Raw genomic sequence first — 22,147 nt, 5'->3', positions numbered from 1 at the left:
CTCAGCCATCACTGTCCTGTTAGTGCCTCGCTGCTGTCTCCCGCAGTCTGTAGAGATAGCCCGGTAACACCATCCAGCCCCATAACACCATCCAGCCCGATCCCCCCCAAAAACAGACCAATTGTTTCTCTTGTCAATTTGTTTTCTTCGTTTCCCGATCTGACAAAATAAACAAAAAATTTAAAAGGGCTTTGACCATTGACAGCTTCTGTATGGAGAGAGAGCAGACTTCAAACACTGAGGAGACTAAAAGCAGACTGTCTCCAGAGGAATCCCCTAAGGGGGATATGAGCTGCTCCTCAATACAAAAGAATCTCATAGAGGAAATCAAAAAGGATCTCACAAGAGAGCTAAAAGAGAAATGGGAAAAGGAAAGGGAAGCTTGGCAAGAGAGCCTGGAGAAGTCATTCTATGCATTTAAAGACAAAGTGGATAAAGAAAACAAATGATTGAGAAATAAAATTAGTGAATTAGAAAAGGTAAACAACTCCAAGGAAAACAGGATTAGTGAGCTGGAAAAAGGAAACAGCTCTCTAAAAAATAAAATGCATGAAATGGAAAAAAATTCCATAGAAGAAAAAAACTCACTTAAAAACTCAATTGGACAATAACAAAAAGATATAAAAAAAGTGAGGGAAGAAAATACATCATTGAAAATTAGATGAACAAGTAGAAATGAATGACTCAAGGAGAAACCAAGAAGTAGTCAAGCAAAAGCAGAGAAATGAAACAATTGAAAAGAATGTCAAGTACCTTATTGGAAAGACAACTGACCTGAAAAACAGATCCAGAAGACACAATTTGAGAATAATTGGACCCTCTGAAAAAATGTCAGGAAAAAAAGAGCCTGGACACTATTTTCCAGGAAATTATCAAAAAGAATTGCCCAGAGGTTTTAGAAACAGAGGGTAAAATAGACATTGAAAAAATTCATCAATCACCTACTGAAAGGGACTCTAAAATCAAAACACCAAGAAATATACTGGCCAAGTTCAAGAACCATCAGACAAAAGAAAAGATATTGGAAGCTGCTAGAAAAAAGCAATTCAGATATGGAGGATCCACAATAAGGATAACCCAGGATCTAGCAGCGTCCACATTAAAAGAACGAAGGGCATGGAACATGATATTCCGAAAGGCTAAGGAACTTGGTATGCAGCCAAGATAAATTACCCAGCAAAAATGAGCATTATTTCCAGGGAAGAAGATAGACATTTAACGAAATAAATGAATTCCATCTATGATGAAAAAACCAGACCTACACAAAATGTTTGATCTTCAAATACAGAATTCAAGAGATTTCTAAAAAGGTAAAAAGAAATTTTGAGAACTATATTTCTGCCATAAAGATATGTAAATAACACATGTATAATTTGTCCTACAAACTAGAGGTGGAAAGGAAATTATATCATAAAAAAGGTTAAAGTGGTGGTACTACATCTCATGAAGAGGCAAAAGTAACCTATTATATCTGAGAGAAAGAAAGGAGGGGGATGAACATATTGTGTTTCAATAGACATATTCAATTTATGGTGAAACTTCTTCTACTTCACTGAAAAGTGAGAGGGAAGAAGTAAGCTAAGGGGAAGGGAATACAGAAATTGTGAGAAAAAGGGGTAAAATAGGAAGAGGAACTTTAAGGTGGGGGAGGAATACTAAAAAGGGAGGGCTGTGAAACGCAAGGGGTGTTCACAAGTTTAATACTGGGTAGGGGGTAAGAGGGAAAGAAAGGAGAAAAGCATAAGCAAGGGTCAACAGGATGACAAGCAATACAGAATTAGTCATTCTAACTATAAATGTGAATGGGGTAAACTGCCTCATAAAGAGGAAGCAGTTAGCAGACTGGATTAAAAGCCAGAATCCTACTTTATGTTGTTTACAGGAAACATACCTGAAACAGGGTGATACATTCAAAATAAAAATAAAAGGATGGAACAGAATCTACTATGCTTCAGGTGAAGCCAAAAAAGTAGGGGCAGCCATCCTCATTTCAGATCAAGCAAAAACAAAAATTGATCTAATTAAAAGAGATAAGGAAGGGCATTGTATCCTGCTAAAGGATAGTATAGATAATGGAGCAGTATCAATATTAAACAGATACACACCAAGTGGTGCAGCATCTAAATTCTTAAAAGAGAAATTAAGAGAGCTGCAAAAATAAATAGACAGCAAAACTATAATAGTGGGAGATCTCAACCTTGCACTCTCAGAATTAGATAAATCAAATCACAAAATAAGTCAAAGAGGTAAATGGAATACTAGAAAAGTTTGATATGACAGATCTTTGGCAAAAGCTAACTGGAGACAGAAAGGAATATACTTTCTTCTCAGCAGTTCATGGAACCTGTACAAAAATTGATCATATACTAGGGCATAAAAACCTCAAAATCAAATGCAGTAAGGCAGAAATAGTAAATACATCCTTTTCAGACCACAATGCAATGACAATTACATTTAATAAAAAGCCAGGGGAAAATAGACCAAAATATAATTGGGAACTAAATAATCTTATACTAAAGAATGATTGGGCAAAACAGCAAATCATAGACATAATTAATAACTTCACCCAAGAAAATGACAATAATGAGACATCATACCAAAATGAGTGGGATACAGCCAAAGCAGTAATAAGGGGAAGTTTTATATCTCTAGAGGCCTACTTGCATAAAATAGAGAAAGAGAAGGTCAACGAACTGGGCTTACACCTAAAAATGCTAGAAAAGGAACAAATTAAAAACCCCCAGACAAACACAAAACTTGAAATTCTAAAAATAAAAGGTGAGATTAATAAAATTGAAAGTAAAAAAAAAAAAAAAACTATTGAATTAATTAATTAAACTAAGAGTTGGTTCTATGAAAAAAACAACAAAATAAACAAACCCTTAATAAATCTGATTAAAAAAAGGAAAGAGGAAAAGCAAATTGTTAGTCTTAAAAATGAAAAGAGAGAACTCACCAGTAATGAAGAGGAAATTAGAACAATAGTCAGGAGGTACTTTGCTCAAGTTTATGCCAATAAATTTGATAACTTAAATGAAATGGAAGAATACCTTCAAAAATATAGCTTGCCCAGATTAATAGAGGAAGAAGTAAATAGTCCAAATAGTCCCATTTCAGAGACTTCCGGTCAAGATGGCGGCGTGGAGGCAGACAGCTGCTTGAGCTCCTCGTTTTCTCTCAGAACTTACTTCATGACAAGCCTCTGACTTAATGCTTGACCCAGAAAGAAATCCACAAATTATCACCAAGAGAAGACATCCTTGAAAGTCGCCAGAAAAGGTCTGTGTTTGTTCGGGGGAGGGTCAATCAGACTGGGCGCAGACTGAGGGCAGACAGCCAGAGCAAGACAGGCAGCTCACACAGCTCAGCCCGGAGGGGGAGGGGTGTGATCTCTGCCGTTTCTGTGAAAGGGCTTTTGCCCCAGTGTGGATGCTCCATCTTGGCAGCAAGCCAGGAGCGGTGGAGAGGGTGTAAACACCGGAGGTGAAGATTAAAACCCCAGAAAGCCAGCGTCTCTCAGACCCCGGCCACCCCCAACCCCCACCGGGACTGACTCGGTGCGTTCTCAGAGCATCAGAGCACAGACTCAGTATAGTCATTGCTGTTCTGTTAGTGGCTCTCTGCTGCCCTACCCCCAGTCTGTAGAGGAAGCCCATTAATAACATCCAGCCCTATCCCCCGCAAAACAGACCAATTGTTTCTCTTGTCAGTTTGTTTTCTTTGATTCCTACTCTGACAAAATGAACAAAAAATTCAAAAGGGCTCTAACCATTGACAGCTTCTGTGTGGAGAGGGAGCAGACTTCAAATGCTGAGGAGACTAGGAACAGACTGTCCCCAGATGTATCCCCTGGGAGGGATATAAGCTGCTGCTCAATACAAAAGAACCTCATAGAGGAAATCAAAAAGGCTCTCACAAGAGAGCTGGAAGAGAAATGGGAAAAGGAAAGGGAAGCTTGGCAAGAGAGCCTGGAGAAGTCATCCCATGCATTCAAAGACAGAATGGATAAAGAAATCAAATCATTGAGAAACAAGATTAGTGAGCTGGAAAAGGTAAACAACTCCAAGGAAAACAGGATTAGTGAGCTGGAAAAGGTAAACAACTCCAAGGAAAACAGGATTAGAGAGCTGGAAAAAGAAATCAGCTCTCTAAAAAATAAAATGGATAAAATGGAAAAAAATTCCATAGAAGATAAAAACTCAATTGGACAATTACAAAGAGATATAAAAAAAGTGAGTGAAGAAAATACATCATTAAAAATTAGACTGGAACAAGTAGAAATGAATGACTCAAGGAGTAACCAAGAGGGAGTCAAGCAAAACCAGAGAAATGAAACAATTGAAAAGACTGTCAAGTACCTTACCAGAAAGACAACAGACCTGGAAAACAGATCCAGGAGAGACAATTTGAGAATAATTGGACTCCCTGAAAAATGGGAGGAAAAAAAGAGCTTGGACACCATTTTCGAGGAAATTATCAAAGAGAACTGCCCAGACGTTTTGGAAACAGAGGGTAAAATAGACATTGAGAAAATTCATCGATCACCTACTGAAAGGGACCCTAAAATCAAAGCGCCAAGAAATATAGTGGCCAAGTTCAAGAACCATCAGACAAAGGAAAAGATATTGGAAGCTGCTAGAAAAAAACAATTCAGATATGGAGGATCCACAATAAGGATAACACAGGATCTAGCAGCATCCACATTAAAAGAACGCAGGGCCTGGAACATGATATTCCGAAAGGCTAAGGAACTTGGTATGCAGCCAAGAATAACTTACCCAGCAAGAATGAGCATCGTTTTCCAGGGAAGAAGATGGACATTTAACGAAATAAATGAATTCCATCTATTTTTGATGAAAAAACCAGACCTACATAAAAGGTTTGATCTTCAAATACAGAACTCAAGAGACTTCTAAAAAAGGTAAAAAGAAATCTTGAGAACTATACTTCTGTCAAAAAAATATGTAAAGAACATATGTACAATTTGTCTTAGAAACTAGAGGTGGAAAGGAGATTATATCATAAAAAAGTATAAAGTGGTGGTACTACATCTCATGAAGAGGCAAAGGTAACCTATTATATCTGAGAGAAAGAAAGGAGGGAGATGAACATAGCGTGTATCAACAGACATATTCGATTTATGGTGAAACTTCTTCCACTTCATTGAAAAGTGAAAGGGAAGGAGTAAGCTAAGGGGAAAGGAATACAGTAATTTCGAGGAAAAGGGGTAAAATAAGGGGAGGATCTTTAAGGTGGGGGAGGGATCCTAAAAAGGGAGGGCTGTGAAAAGCAAGTGGTGTTTACCAGTTTAATACTGGATAGGAGGGTAAAAGGGAAGGAAAGGGGAAAAGCATAAGCAGGGGTTAATAGGATGGCAAGCAATATAGAATTAGTCCTTCTAACCATAAATGTGAATGGGGCAAACTGCCTCATAAAGAGGAAGCAGTTAGCAGACTGGATTAAAAGTCAGAATCCTACTATATGTTGTTTACAGGAAACACACCTGAAACAGGATGAGACATTCAAACTAAAAGTAAAAGGGTGGAGCAGAATCTATTATGCTTCAGGCAAAACCAAAAAAGCAGGAGTAGCCATCCTCATCTCAGATCAAGCAAAAACAAAAATTGATCTAATTAAAAGAGATAAGGAAGGGCATTATACCCTGCTAAAGGGAAGCATCAATAGTGAAGCAGTATCAATATTAAACATGTATGCACCAAGTGGTGCAGCATCTAAATTCTTAAAAGAGAAATTAAGACAGCTGCAAGAGGAAATAGATAGCAAAACTATAATAGCGGGAGATCTCAACCTTGTACTATCAGAATTAGATAAATCAAACCACAAAATAAATAAGAAAGAAGTCAAAGAGGTAAATAGAATACTAGAAAAGTTTGATATGATAGATCTTTGGCGAAAGCTAAATGGAGACAGAAAGGAATATACTTTCTTCTCAGCAGTTCATGGAACCTATACAAAAATTGATCATATACTAGGGCATAAAAACCTCAAAATCAAATGCAGTAAGGCAGAAATAGTAAATACATCCTTTTCAGACCACAATGCAATGACAATTACATTTAATAAAAAGCCAGGGGAAAATAGACCAAAATATAATTGGGAACTAAATAATCTTATACTAAAGAATGATTGGGCAAAACAGCAAATCATAGACATAATTAATAACTTCACCCAAGAAAATGACAATAATGAGACATCATACCAAAATGTGTGGGATACAGCCAAAGCAGTAATAAGGGGAAGTTTTATATCTCTACAGGCCTACTTGCATAAAATAGAGAAAGAGAGGGCCAACGAATTGGGTTTACAACTAAAATTGCTAGAAAAGGAACAAATTAAAAACCCCCAGACAAACACAAAACTTGAAATTCAAAAAATAAAAGGTGAGATTAATAAAATTGAAAGTAAAAAAACTATTGAATTAATTAATAAAACTAAGAGTTGGTTTTATGAAAAAACCAACAAAATAGACAAACCCTTAGTAAACCTGATTAAAAAAAGGAAAGAGAAAAAGCAAATTGATAGTCTTGAAAATGAAAAGGGTGAACTCACCACTAATGAAGAGGAAATTAGAACAATAGTTAGGAGCTACTTTGCTCAACTTTATGCCGATAAATTCGATAACTTAAATGAAATGGAAGAATACCTTCAAAAATATAGCTTGCCCAGATTAATAGAGGAAGAAGTAAGTAGTCTAAATAGTCCCATCTCAGAAAAAGAAATAGACCAAGCTATTAACCAACTTCCTAAGAAAAAGTCCCCAGGACCAGATGGATTTACAGGTGAATTCTACCAAACATTGAAAGAACAACTAACTCCAATGCTATGTAAACTATTTGAAAAAATAGGGATTGAAGGAGTCCTACCAAATTCCTTCTATGACACAGACATGGTACTGATACCTAAACCAGGTAGATCGAAAACTGAGAAAGAAAACTATAGACCAATTTCCTTAATGAATATTGATGCTAAAATCTTAAATAAAATATTAGCAAATAGACTTCAGAAAATCATCCCCAGGATAATACACTATGACCAAGTGGGATTTATACCAGGAATGCAGGGCTGGTTTAATATTAGGAAAACTATTAGTATAATTGACCATATTAATAATCAAATTAATAAAAACCTTATGATCATCTCAATAGATGCAGAAAAGGCATTTGATAAAATCCAACATCCATTCCTGCTAAAAACGCTTGAGAGTATAGGAATAAATGGACTATTCCTTAAAATAATAAGGAGCATATATTTAAAACCTTCAGTAAACATCATATGTAATGGTGATAAACTAGAACCTTTCCCTGTAAGATCAGGAGTGAAACAAGGTTGCCCACTATCACCATTACTATTCAATATAGTACTAGAAACTCTAGCCTTGGCAATAAGAGCCGAGAAAGAGATCCAAGGAATTAGAGTAGGAAATGAAGAAATCAAATTGTCACTTTTCGCAGATGACATGATGGTATACTTAGAGAACCCCAAAGACTCTGCTAAAAAGCTATTAGAAATAATTCAGAATTTTAGCAAAGTCGCAGGATACAAAATAAATCCACATAAATCCTCAGGATTTTTATACATTACCAACACAATCCAACAGCAAGAGATACAAAGAGAAATTCCATTCAAAATAACAGTCGATAGTATCAAATATTTGGGAATATATCTACCAAAGGAGAGTCAGGAATTATATGAGCAAAATTACAAAACACTTGCCACAAAAATAAAGTCAGATTTAAATAATTGGAAAGACATTCAATGTTCTTGGATAGGCCGAGCGAATATAATAAAGATGACAATACTCCCCAAACTAATCTATTTATTTAGTGCTATACCAATCAGACTCCCAAGAAACTATTTTAATGACCTAGAAAAAATAACAACAAAATTCATATGGAAGGATAAAAGGTCGAGAATTGCAAGGGAACTAATGAAAAAAAAGTCAGAGGAAGGTGGTCTAAGTGTACCTGATTTAAAGCTATATTATAAAGCAACAGTCACCAAAACCATTTGGTATTGGCTAAGAAATGGACTAGTTGATCAGTGGCATAGGTTAGGTTCACAGGACAAGATAGTGAATAAAAATAGCAATCTAATCTTTGACAAACCCAAAGATCCCAAATTTTGGGATAAGAATTCATTATTTGACAAAAACTGCTGGGAAAACTGGAAATTAGTATGGCAGAAACTAGGCATGGACCCACATTTAACACCACATACTAAGATTAGGTCAAAATGGGTCCAAGATTTAGGCATAAAGAACGAAATCATAAATAAATTGGAGGAACAAGGGATGGTTTACCTCTCAGACTTGTGGAGGAGGAAGGAGTTTGTGTCCAAGGGAGAACTAGAGACCATTATTGATCACAAAATAGAACATTTTGATTACACTAAATTAAAAAGTTTCTGCACAAACAAAACTAATGCAAACAAGATTAGAAGGGAAGTAACAAATTGGGAAAAAATTTTTACAGTTAAAGATTCTGATAAAGGCCTCATCTCCAAAATATACAGAGAAATGACTTTAATTTATAAGAAATCAAGCCATTCTCCAATTGATAAATGGTCAAAGGATATGAACAGACAATTTTCAGATGATGAAATTAAAACTATTTCCACTCATATGAAAGAGTGTTCCAAATCACTATTGATCAGAGAAATGCAAATTAAGACAACTCTGAGGTATCATTACATACCTGTCAGATTGGCTAAGATGACAGGAACAAACAACGATGAATGTTGGAGGGGCTGTGGGAAAACTGGGACACTGATGCATTGTTGGTGGAGTTGTGAAAGAATCCAACCATTCTGGAGAGCAATCTGGAACTATGCCCAAAAAGTTATCAAAATGTGCATACCCTTTGACCCAGCCATACTACTACTGGGCTTATACCCCAAGGAACTACTAGAGAAGGGAAAGGGTCCTGTATGTGCCAAAATGTTTGTGGCAGCCCTTTTCATAGTGGCTAGAAACTGGAAGATGAATGGATGTCCATCAATTGGAGAATGGTTGGGTAAACTATGGTATATGAATGTTATGGAATATTATTGTTCTATAAGAAATGACCAACAGGAGAAATACAGAGAGGCTTGGAGAGACTTACATCAACTGATGATGAGTGAAACAAGCAGAACCAGAAGATCATTATACACTTCAACAATGATAATGTACGAGGATGTATGTATGCTGATGGAAGTGGATTTCTTCAACATAGAGAAGAGCTATTCCAATTCCAATTGATTAATGATGGACAGAACCAGCTACATCCAGAAAAGGAACACTGGGAAATGAATGTAAACTGTTATTTTTACCTTCTGAATCCAATTCTTCATGTGCAACAAAAAATTCGGTTCTACACACATATATTGTATCTAAATTATACTGTAATATATTTAACATATATAAGACTGCTTGCCATCTGGGGGAGGGGGTTGGGGGAGGAAGGGAAAAAATCTGAATAGAAGTAAGTGCAAGGGATAATGTTGTAAAAAATCACCCATGCATATGTACTGTCAAAAAATGTTATAATTATAAAATAAAAAAAAAAAAAACAAATAGTCCCATTTCAGAAAAAGAAATAGAACAAGCTATTACCCAAGTCCTTAAGAAAAAGTCCCCAGGACCAGATGGATTTACATGTGAATTCTACCAAACATTGAAAGAACAACTAACTCGAATGCTATATAAACTATTCGAAAAAATAGGGATTGAAGGAGTCCTACCAAATTCCTTTTATGATACAGACATGGTACTGATACCTAAAACAGGCAGGCTGAAAACAGAGAAAGAAAATTATAGACCAATCTCCCTAATGAATATTGATGCTAAAATCTTAAATAAAATATTAGCAAATAGACTTCAGAAAATCATCCCCAGGATAATACACTATGATCAAGTGGGATTTATACCAGGAATGCAGGGCTGGTTCAATATTAGGAAAATTATTAGCATAATCAACATAATTAGCATAATTAGCATATCAATAACCAAATTAACAAAAACCATATGATCATCTCAATAGATGCAGAAAAAGCATTGGATAAAATCCAACATCCATTCCTATTAAAAACATTTGAGAGTATAGGAATAAATGGACTATTCCTTAAAATAATAACGAGCATATATTTAAAACCTTCAGTAAACATCATATGTAATGGCGATAAACTGGAACCTTTCCCAGTAAGATCAGGAGTGAAACAAGGATGCCCACTATCACCATTACTATTCAATATTGTACTAGAAATGCTAGCCTCGGCATTAAGAGCCAAGAAAGAGATTCAAGGAATTAGAGTAGGAAATGAGGAAATCAAATTATCACTTTTTGCAGATGACATGATGGTATACTTAGAGAACCCCAAAGACTCTACTAAAAAGCTATTAGAAATAATTCAGAATTTTAGCAAAGTCACAGGATACAAAATAAATCCACATAAATCCTCAGCATTTTTATATATCACCAACAAAATGCAACAGCAAGAGATACAAAGAGAAATTCCATTCCAAACAAATGTTGAGAGTATAAAGTATTTGGGAATCCATCTACCAAAGAATAGTCAGGAATTATATGAGAAAAATTACAAAACACTTGCCACAAAAATAAAGTCAGATTTAAATAATTGGAAAGACATTCAGTGCTCTTGGATAGGCTGAGTGAATATAATTAAGATGACAATACTCCCTAAACTAATCTATTATTTAGTGCTATACCAATCAGACTCCCAAGAAACTATTTAATGACCTAGAAAATATAACAACAGAATTCATATGGAAGAACAAAAGGTGGAGAATTTCAAGGGAAGTAATGAAAAAAAAAATCAAATGAAGGTGGCCTAGCTGTACCTGATCTAGAACTATATTATAAAGCAACAGTCACCCAAACCATTTGGTATTGGCTAAGACTAGCTGATCAGTGGATTAGGTTAGGTTCACAGGGCAAGATAGTAAATAAAAATAGCAATCTAGTATTTGACAAACCCAAAGATCCCAAATTTTGGGATAAGGATTCATTATTTGACAAAAACTGCTGGGAAAACTGGAAATTAGTATGGCAGAAATTAGCCATGGACCCACATTTAACACCACATACTAAGATAAGATCAAAATGGGTCCAAGATTTAGGCATAAAGAACGAGATCATAAATAAATCAGAGGAACATGGGATGGTTTACCTCTCAGACTTGTGGAGGAGGAAGGAGTTTGTGACCAAAAGAGAACTAGAGAGCATTATTGATCACAAAATAGAAAATTTTGATTACATCAAATTAAAAGGCTTTTGTACAAACAAAACTAATGCAAACAAGATTAGAAGGGAAATAAATTGGAAAAACATTTTTACAGTTAAAGGTTCTGATAAAGGCCTCATCTCCAAAATATACAGAGAATTGATTCTAATTTATAAGAAATTAAGCCATTCTCTAATTGATAAATGGTCAAAGGATATGAATAGACAATTTTCAGATGATGAAATTGAAACTATTTCCACTCATATGAAAGAGTGTTCCAAATCACTATTGATCAGAGAAATGCAAATTAAGACAGCTCTGAGATACCACTAAACACCTGTCAGATTGGCTAAGATGACAGGAACAAATAATGATGAATGTTGGAGGGGATGTGGAAAAACTGGGACACTGATGCATTGTTAGTAGAATTGTGAAAGATTCCAACCATTCTGGAGAGCAATCTGGAATTATGCCCAAAAAGTTATCAAAATGTGCATACCCTTTGACCCAGCCATACTACTACTGGGCTTATATCCCAAGGAAATACTAAAGAAGGGAAAGGAACCTGTATGTGCCAAAATGTTTGTGGCAGCCCTTTTCATAGTGGCTAGAAACTGGAAGATGAATGGATGTCCATCAATTGGAGAATGGTTGGGTAAATTATGGTATATGAATGTTATGGAATATTATTGTTCTGTAAGAAATAACCAACAGGAGGAATACAGAGAGGCTTGGAGAGACTTACATCAACTGATGCTGAGTGAAGTGAGCAGAACCAGAAGATCATTATACACTTCAACAATGATTATGTATGAGGATGTATTCTGATGGAAGTGGATATCTTCAACATAGAGAAGAGCTATTCCAATTCCAGTTGATTAATGATGGACAGAATCAGCTACACCCAGAAAAGGAACACTGGGAAATGAGTGTAAACTGCTAGCATTTTTTGTTTTCCTCCCCAGATTATTTTTACCTTCCAAATCCAATTCTTCCTTTGCAACAATAATAACAAAATTCGGTTCTGCACATATACATTGTACCTAGGATATACTATAACATATTTAATATGTATGGGAATGCCTGCCATCTAGGGGAGGGGGTGGAGGGAAGGAGGGGAAAAATTCAAAACAGAAGAGAGTACAAGGAATAATGTTGTAAAAAAAAATTACCTATGCATATATACTGTCAAAAAAAGTTATAATTATAAAATTAATAAAATAAATAAATAAATAGATAGATAAATAAATAAATGAGTGAATTTTTCCAGTACTCCTTTATGCTAGTACTTTTCCTTTGAAATTATTTCCAATCTATGATGAATATATCTTGTTTGCGCATAAATGTTTGTCCTTCACCCAATCAAATAAAACTGAGAACTCCTTAAGATCAAGGACTGATTTTTTCCTTTTTTTTTTGTATCCATGATTCTTAGTAGTGGGCATGGATATAGTAAACATTAAATGAATGTTTTTATTTGCCCTTTAGTTAGAAGAGGACAAACTTAATGTTTTTTGTTCTCCAGGCAAGGCAGCTCTATCTAGCTTCTTCAAATTGATCTTTGTAGGCAAAGTGAATTTTCATCATCCTGCTTTAATTTGTCCTTATCCCTCCTAAGATGTGACATTTCATACTTAATATGCAGTCTCACAAGTGTAAACTAGAGTAGGTCTAGCATTTCCCTCTTTTGGGATATTAGGCTTCCTTTAATGTAGTCTAAATTTACAGAATTAACTTTGACAGCTGTTTAATTGTCAACTTATTAAATTTAGATATCATATTGCCTCAGGGCTATTTCAGACCAATTATTTTTTAGTTTTATATATATATATATGTATATATGTATATACATATATATATATATGATTTATATTTATAGGATATAAATCTATGCAAGAGTCTGCGCCCATACTAACTGTACTTTTATGTATATACATTATGTATATAAAATAATGTATAAGTATGTCAATCTGCAAATGGCTAAATTGCTGCAAAAATATAAAGCTTTTTAGGGCCACTGAAAAGAATTAGAAATATTACTTTTGAGGGGATATAGAAAAAAAATTACTTATTCAAGTGAGAATTATTACTGTGTTTCAAACTCAATGAGGCAAACTTAAAAATATATCTTTCAAGAGCCTTCTGATAAGTCAGAAATCTTGGATTTTCAAACAAATAAAAAACATTTATTAATGCTTATATTTTTAAATATCCCTGGTTAATGTTAACACTGCACTGGGCTTGATTACATGTAAAGAATGATATGAATTTGAACAGAGTTCACATGAATATACCCAGATACCACTTCCATTTCAAATGGAGTTCTCATCTTATGTTATTTATCTCTATTTTTGTATTTATGTCTTCCTAAATGTAAATGTACATAAATAAATATTAAAACACAAATTATTTATACAAAGATTTGTGTGTGTGTATATATATATATATATATATATATGTATATATATATATATATATATATAGACATTTGTTAATGACTATAAAAGAAAAAGGAACTAAAGTTACTAATGAAACAAAAATATACTTACAAAATCAAAGTCTCCATCTTGAGGAACTTTCCAGTTGTCAGGAAAAACATTTTTTGACATTGGGAACGGTTCATGCATGTTCTGATTACAGTTTTCATGACTCTTATTTTTGAAATCTTGTTTATCAAAATAATCCATAAAAGATGGTCGATGAACTTGTGACGAAGTTGCATTTCCTTAGTTCAAAGAAAATAGGAAAAGCTTAAATATTAGTGTTAAAATAATATATTCATATTGTATTTTTTGCTTTATGAAACATTTTACTGATAATAGCACTGAAATAGGCAATTAAGGTATAATTATTCCTATTTTACTGTTGAGAAAATGGGGCTGAAATACATGATTATTATGAAATCATCTCATAGTCTAGCTTGCAAGTGCAGATCTAATATTTGACTTACTTGGTTAGAAATATTAATTTCTAAATTCTGAAATAAATTTGATTTATTCATAAATAAACAGCCCCTCTAATCGATTTAACAGAGAAAAATACCCAAGTAATTAGTGTTACAGAGTTTTAAAACTACATGACATTTTAAATTGTGAAAATATTTCAGAGGGTAGAAAACTGTTTTGAATACTTTGGAAATGAGTCAACGCAGAATTGAATATTAAAAACTGATATACGGGTAGCTAGGTGGCACAGTGGATAGAGCACCAGCCCTAAAGTCAGGAGGAGCTGAGTTCAAATCTGGACTCAAGATACTTAACACTTCCATCTGTGTGACCCTGGGCAAGTCACTTAATCCCAATTTCCTCAGGAGGAAAAAAACTGACATAAATTACATATTTTGGAAACTTTACCAACATTTTAAAATATATGTACATATTTTTACCAAGCAACTTAGTTTCAAAATGTCACAAAGATTCACGATTTCCTAAAAGTTCTGAATTCCTTCAAAGTCTCGAGTTCAATATAACTGAATTATATGGACCAGATAATGATAAGCATATAAAGAACAAAGATAATTTAATTTAATTAAAGTAGGGGGGAAAAAGTGATCACAATGGCAATAAAACAATCATTTAAAATCTAATTTAAAAGACAAAAGTATAATTTTGTGATAGTTAACAATACAACCCAATAGGTTTTCAAAAACACATAAAACCCAATATGCTGATTAACAAGAAATCAATAACTACCAACTCTGAGAAATGAACAGCCATAAAGGACATACTGGTAAGGATGAATGAAAATCGCTGACAATCTATCTGAATGGCAGGGCAGCTGAACTGTAGGAACAAGACATATAATCTTCAATGTACGTAATCTGTGCATCACTGGTTAAAACACAACACATATTGCTCTCTCCAACAAGGAGGCTAAGGACCAGGCTAAAAGATGAAGAAGCAAAGAAAGGAAAAAACAGTCTCTAACCTTAAGGAGTTTATAATCTAATGGGGAGAGGAAAGAAAGAGACAATATGCACATAACTGTAGAAGGCCACAGATGGTGGGGGACCTCTGGGTGAGGTATAAGACCTAGAGGGAACCTGCTAACAACGTCTGGTTCAATTCCTCATCTCCCTTAAGGGCTTTCGGCTTTCCTGAGAAGTGGGGGGAGGGGAGGTGACAACCTGTGTTGTCATTGAAGCAGAATGATAGCAGGTGGCAAACTACATACATAGCAAGTTGTTTATGTGGTCCCACATGTGCAGCATATACTTAGTGCATGCCCAGTATTGTTTTGGTTACATAAGGATATAAGGGTATAAAAGAGGGAAAGAACTTAGAATAAATGGACTCCATGTTTCCACCACCCTTGGGAGTTTCGCCTCATCACATCTCCACTGGGAAGATATATTTTAATCACCTCAGCATTGAAGCTCTAGAAAGCACGGTCCGTTTTGGCTCCCAACTTGGGGGATCTAGAAAGCAGAACACAACATTTGGTGCCCAATGTGGAATTCTAGGTGAGATCCTATACACATCAGCTCGACAGTCGCAATCCATCGAGTTCAGTGGAGAAGTCCCCATGACCCAGTATAGGGTAAGTATAAAAATAGGAAAGTGGGAAGAAATGGTAAGGAATAATTTAGTCACTTTGGTTTTTTCAACTTAAATGAGGCAAATACTAAGAAAAGAGCATCCCTCTGAAAAAAGTATGAAACATGCTTATTTAGGTTAACAGAGAAGCAAGGTTTGTTGGTAATTTAAAAACAGATCACTGGGTTCTCAGATGCTCTGGAGTGCACTTCTCTGTGGCTTTGTAAGGAGAGTTTGGAGCCAGAGATGTGCAAGTAAGTGGGAGAACAACTAACTGAATAAAATGGATTAAGGAATCCCACAAGTTTTAAAATAAAAAAAAGGAAAGATTTTAACTTGGGTAGCCAGACAAGGAAGTATGAGGAGAAAAATAAGCAGAGGGTTGGTGCCTGTAGCTGTGGAGGGTACAGCACGTGGAACGGACCTAAGGAATAATAAATAAAATAAATCACATAATAAATAAATAAATAGAATAGATTATAAAACAAAAGAAAATAAAGTAATGCATAAAATAAAATAATAAAATGAAAAACTTTTTTTCTTAGCATCTCACTGATTTATAATGCTTGTTACTGCTCTAGGTGGTTTGCAGGGCATGGCCAGTTGAGCCAGAAGAAAGTTAAGTAAAGTTAAGTATCTTAAGTACCACAGGCTTGCAGGCAGAAAAGGAAGTGAGTACCTTAAGTACCATGAGCTTCCTTTTCACCTTCAAAACTCATTTTCAATTCTGCCTACATCTGAGCATGTGCCCTTAGAATATTCCCCATCTCCTGACCCTCCTCCCTCAATTCCTTCTTGGTTGGGGGAAGGAGAAGGAGTAGAAAGGGTAATGACATCATCAGTACCACCCAAGTAGCAGTTTTGCCAACCCACTATGTGATCATTATAAGAGGTGGTGCTGGGAGCTAGAGCCCCAGGCAAAAACACTTGGGGATATGGTGGCAACTGCTATTACATCCAGAGTCTTTAAACAAGTAGGTGGGGAAGGGGGTTGCAATTAGGGAGAATAGAGCTATGTGCCCTGGGACTACTAAGACACTCTTGAAGAGCTGAAACCTATCCCTGTCTGACCTATAAACCCCTAGCCTCCACGCAGAGTAGACCTGACCATTTTACCTCCTGAGAGAGCTCACAAAACAGTGTCTATCCATACATTGATTTGGGAAACTGGGGAATGTGTATCTAATATCCCAGACAGTGGCCAAAGACTACAGCAAACACCCATATGTCTGGCATGAGAGGATCGATAGCAGCTGAACTTAGTGCTACTCTTTTGAGATGGAAATTTGAAGACAAAACAGGAGTTTCTACTCTTTTTGTAATTAAAAAAAAAATCCCCATCAATCTATGGGGAAGAGACATCTCACAACAGTTAATATTACAATTAAGCATTTCAGCTTTTTAGGTAAGGCTGCTGTGGAAAACCTGTCCTCACTCTCACCTATTCCCATTCAATCCAGTGTGGGTGGAGCAGTGGCCCGTAATCAGTGAAAAAAATTCAGGCCTTATTAGATATAGTACAGAAGGGACTTGGCCAAGAACATCTACAAACTTCTTTAAGTCCTTGTATTTGTTGTAAAAAAAAGAAATCTGGAAAATCCATGGACATCTTTTCAGGATTCACTTTTGCAATGCCAGCAGCAAAAGAGACAGCCTGAGTGGTCACTGAATTCCTGCTACAAGCATTTGCTATTATGGTTGTGCCACAAGTAATTAAAAAGACAATGGACCTGCATATACTTCTAAACATTTTTACATACTTTTGTGCACAGTATAAGATTTCACATACCACTGGCATACCTTTTAATCCTCAAGGACAGGCAATAGTAGAGATGAGAAACAGAGACATCAAAATGCTCCTCCAAAAAACAAAAGAGAGGGGGAGCCACAGTTAATCCTAGAAAACTTCTAAACTTATATATTATTATTTTTTAATTTTTGATGGAGATGCATGGGCTCCAGAAGATAGGTTTCATAACCTGTCAGAAGGGCAGTGTCCAGTGCGAGCAGCTCCATTATTTTTAGATAATTGCCAGGTGATATGGAGAGATTCATAAAGCGGTGAATGGAAGGGACCAAATAGGTTAACTGCCTGGGGAGAGGGTTTGCTTTTATCTCAACAGATGAAGAAGGAACCTGATGGGTACCAATGAGCCATATCCACCTTGTCCATCGCAAAGAGAGACGGAAAAAGACAAGACCCAAGCAACATTGAGTGGTTCCATTGTTGACTGTGCCCACCACTGAAAGAGCTTGGCAATAAACCCTATGTGTATGGCAATTAATTCATGAACATCAAAAATAATTGTTAATGAGACTGATGCAGGACTTCAAAACCTACAGGAATCATTAGATTCCCTGACACATGAAGTGATAGATAATAGATTGACTTTGGATTATATCTTGGCTACTGAAAGGAGGTGTATTTGTGGTTGTGAATTAATAGTTATTTTCTACACTTTCCTTCTGGGACTAATAGAAATTTTTTATACTATTCTGTTTATTCATATTATGTTATGTTACTACTCACTTACATGATATTATAACTTGCCTATGTGATTCCTCCCATGGTGATAGATTTAACCACTCATATATACCTGCTTCAATTAAAACAAAAGAGAGAGATGTAGAGGGTTATAGATAGTGGGAGAGTTCTGGAATGGCTTCCCATCTCCCCTAAGGGCTCTCTGCCTTCCTGAAAAGTCAGGGGGTAGTGACAACCTGTGTCTGTGATTGAAAGAGTGTGATACCAGGTGGCACACTATATAGAATAGCAAGTTGTTTATGTGGTCCCATATCTACAGCATATACTTAATGCATGCCTTTGTTGTTTCTGATTATATAAGGGGGGGGAAAAAACTGGGAATAAATGGACTCCATATTTGTACCATCCTCAGGAGTCTCGTCTCATCAACTCCTCTACTAGGACAGTATATTTTAATCACCCCAGGTGGAGGTTCTAGAAAGCATGACACGTTTTGTCACCCCAACTTGGGGGCTCTAGAGCAGAACACAACACATGACTATAGACAAATTATACACAGAATCAATTGGAGATAATAATCTCAGAGGGAAAGCACTAGCATGAAGAAGAACTGGAGAAAATTTCTTGCAGAAGCTAGGATTTTAAGGGAGACTTAAAGGAAACCAGGTTAGTCAGGTAGAGGAAGTGAGGAGGGAAAGAATTCCAATATATGACAGAGTTAATAAACATGCATGTAAGTCATGAGATGCAGTATTGTGTTTTTATTGTTGTTTTGCAAACAAAATCAAGGACACCAATGCCACTGGATTGCAGAATATGTAGGGGATAATAAGGTATAAGAAACCTGGGAGGATAGGAAAAGATTGGATTATGAAGGGCTTTAAATGAAAACAGGATTTTAGATATACTCAGACCTGAATTTTAGAAAGAACACTCTGACAGCTGAGTGAAGAATAGAATACATGAGGAGAAATTTGATGTAGGGAGATCAACTTGAAAATTATTATTATTGTTTAAGTGTGAAGTAAAAAAGGCCTGCACCTTGGGAGTGTCAGTATTAGTTAATAAAGAGAAGGAAACTTAAAAGAAATGCTGTAAAAGTAGAATTGAAATGGCAATGTATTGGAGTTCAGGGTTAAGAATGATACCTAGGTTTTAAGCCTGGATAACTGGGAGGATGGTGGTACCCTCGACCATAATAGAAATTGAGAAGAGGAGAAGATTGGAGGTAGGGGCAAAAGATGGGAAAATGAAGAGTGATGTTTAGTTCAGTTTGGGATATTTTTATTTTAAGATGTTTATAGCACATCCAATTGGAAATGCCCAATAGGCAATTAAAAGATGTCTACTGGAGATCAGAAAGAATTGGGACTGGATAACTAGTTCTGAAAATCATTTAATAGAGGTGATAAATGAATTCATGGCATGTATGAGATTACCAAGGAAAACAGTATAAAGAGAGAAAAGAAAACCTAGTATAAAGCTTTGAGGAAAACCCACAGTTGGTGGGTGTGATCTGAACAAAAATTCAGCAAAAGAGATAGAGAGGAGCAGCTAGACAGATAGAACAATAGGAAAGAGAAGTTACAAGAAAATCTAAAGACAAAAAGTTATCAAGAAGGAGGGGGTGATAATGTAAAAAACTACTGATCCGAAACAATGAGGATTGAGAAAAGGCCATTATATTTGGCAATTAAAAAATCACTATTAATTGGAGACAGCAATTTCAGTTGAATGATGGGGCCAAAAGCTAAACTGTAGAGTTAAAGAATCCTCCCTTCCAAGACTATCCCCAGTTTCTCATTCATATATATATAGTATTTGGACATAGTTGTTTATAGGTTTTTCCCCTATTCAACTGTGAACTCCTTGGTGATAGGATCTTTCCTCCTCTATATTTAGTACACATCTATTTGCCATTTAATAAATACTAATTGATAGATAGATTAGAAAAAGACATTACTTATAGAAAACCTTGAAGAGATTAGTTATGAGTAGGAAGAAAGATGGGATATGTTAGGTATCAACTAAGATTTTTTTTTTATTTTAAAAATGGATGAGACATGGATGAATTTGTAGGCAACAGGAAAGGAGCCAGCTGAAAAGAAGAAATTAAAGTTAAGTGAGAAAATGGAGATGACAGGAGGAATATTCTAGAGAAGACAGGATAGAATGGGTTAGTTGAGCTTGTAAAAGGCTTTGCCTTAGCAAGAAGGATCACTTCTTCATGTGAGAAAAGGATGAAGGGAGGGATATCATAGAAAGACATTTGAGTGATATGTGATATACAATAGAGATGGGGATAAAAAAAATTCATTTTCAAGTATTTAAGATGTGGAGAAAGGGTTTACACTTAACTGGTATTAATTCTGACTTATGAACCAAATTAAAAACAATGGGTAGAAGCTTCAGAGGCTAATTTCCCTGATAAAAAGAAAAACTTCCAATAATAAGAGCTGTCCAAAAATAGAATGAGCAAATTCGGGAGGTAATAGGTTCCCCATCAGTGGGAAATTTATAGCAATTCAGAGATTCATGGTCAGGTATCAGTTGTATTAGATTTAAGTACAAAAAATGAGACCTTTCAGATTTTCTTCTGATTCTAATGTTCTGTGATTTTTTTAAGGTATTTCATTGTGTAACCCTATGGTACTTGATAATAAATACTTAATCATCTTGTCCCTCAGAGTACATGCAAAGTAGGAGACCACTACTAGGTCAATAATTGCAACTTCTGTGTTAACATATATTTGTGAAGAAAGAAGAAGAGAAATATTATATGTTCGCTATATGTGTACTTTTTCATATACAATTTCTTATGAATGTGATGTGTGTTTGTATAAGTATGTATTCTAGGTTTGGGGCTAGGATTTAATTAATAGTGTTCTTTAGCTGAGTAGAGAAAAAAGGAAATGCATCAAAGGCGGTTATAAGCTATAGTTTTCAAAGGATGAGGAAACTATAGAGTCCACTTTCACCTATGATAGCTCTCCTGAAAGCCCTATCAGGGAGAAAGGAACCTTTCACATACTAAAAGAGTAATGTCAGAGATTATTAAAAGTATTTGGATCTCCATTAGGTAACACCAGATCACTATAATTTTCTAGCTCTTCTGACAAGTTTTTATAATACTTTTATCTTCTCTGCTGGTTGTCATTTCTGATAAGCATCTGTTTATCTTATACACCTGGTTAAGGTCTTAAGAATACTGCTCTATGTAAAGTTATAAGCTTTCTATGAGTGAGTCTGATGTCATATAAAATAGGGAAAAACATTAAAGCAACTGCTTCCCAATAAACAAAATTGTCTCTGGTCAAAGAATCATATGATCTTAGACCTTCCTAAAGGCGAGTACTTTCTGTTTATTTGCAATATAGAGCCATATTTTGAATGGCTAAGCTTGCCATACATTTGATCTTAAAGAAAGAGTATTACACTAGGCAATGTAAATTATTGGCAGTTCTTTTCATATTTATATTTTATATTGTATTTGTATTATTTGAATAAGAACTTGTCTTCTTTCTCAAATTAGATGGGTCTTTTCCTAAAGGGGAATCAGCTATTCTCTAAAAATGGTTTGAATAGGTTCATATGAAATTTTAGATTTGGAAAGGACCTTAATAGCTATCAAGTTCAAAGAAAACTGAAAAAGAGAATTTTTGGTGCAACACATTCAGTGTATCATTACCCACACTCTTCTTAAAGACTCTTAGTGAGAAAGAATTTTATACTTCCTTAAGCATCCAATTATACTTTTGTTTTGTGCCTGAATCTTTAAAATTTCCTTGAAGAATAAGAAATATTGTACATGGTCAATGTGCATTGTCCCACAGGTGATAGGTAGGGACAGGAAAGGGAAATTACCTACTTAGAAAGTATTGCCTAG

General features: G+C 35.3%; 1 protein-coding gene across 14 annotated transcripts in view; it reads right to left on the bottom strand.

The window, feature by feature from the left end:
- Positions 1 to 22,147, bottom strand: part of STK3 (serine/threonine kinase 3) — a 502,315-nt gene that overhangs the window by 124,126 nt on the left and 356,042 nt on the right. For 13 of the 14 annotated variants that reach the window (XM_074268483.1, XM_074268524.1, XM_074268498.1 and 10 more), the window contains one exon: positions 13,791 to 13,966. The exons of the other annotated variant lie outside the window; for it this stretch is intronic. In XM_074268483.1, the coding sequence (XP_074124584.1) occupies positions 13,791 to 13,966 (176 nt within the window). The remainder of the gene's footprint in view (positions 1 to 13,790; positions 13,967 to 22,147) is intronic. 14 annotated transcript variants of the gene reach the window in all.

This window comes from Sminthopsis crassicaudata, chromosome 1 (assembly GCF_048593235.1).
Source record: "Sminthopsis crassicaudata isolate SCR6 chromosome 1, ASM4859323v1, whole genome shotgun sequence".
In the NCBI taxonomy this organism is placed as follows: Eukaryota; Metazoa; Chordata; class Mammalia; order Dasyuromorphia; family Dasyuridae; genus Sminthopsis; species Sminthopsis crassicaudata.
This window is presented reverse-complemented; position numbering and strand designations above follow the sequence as displayed.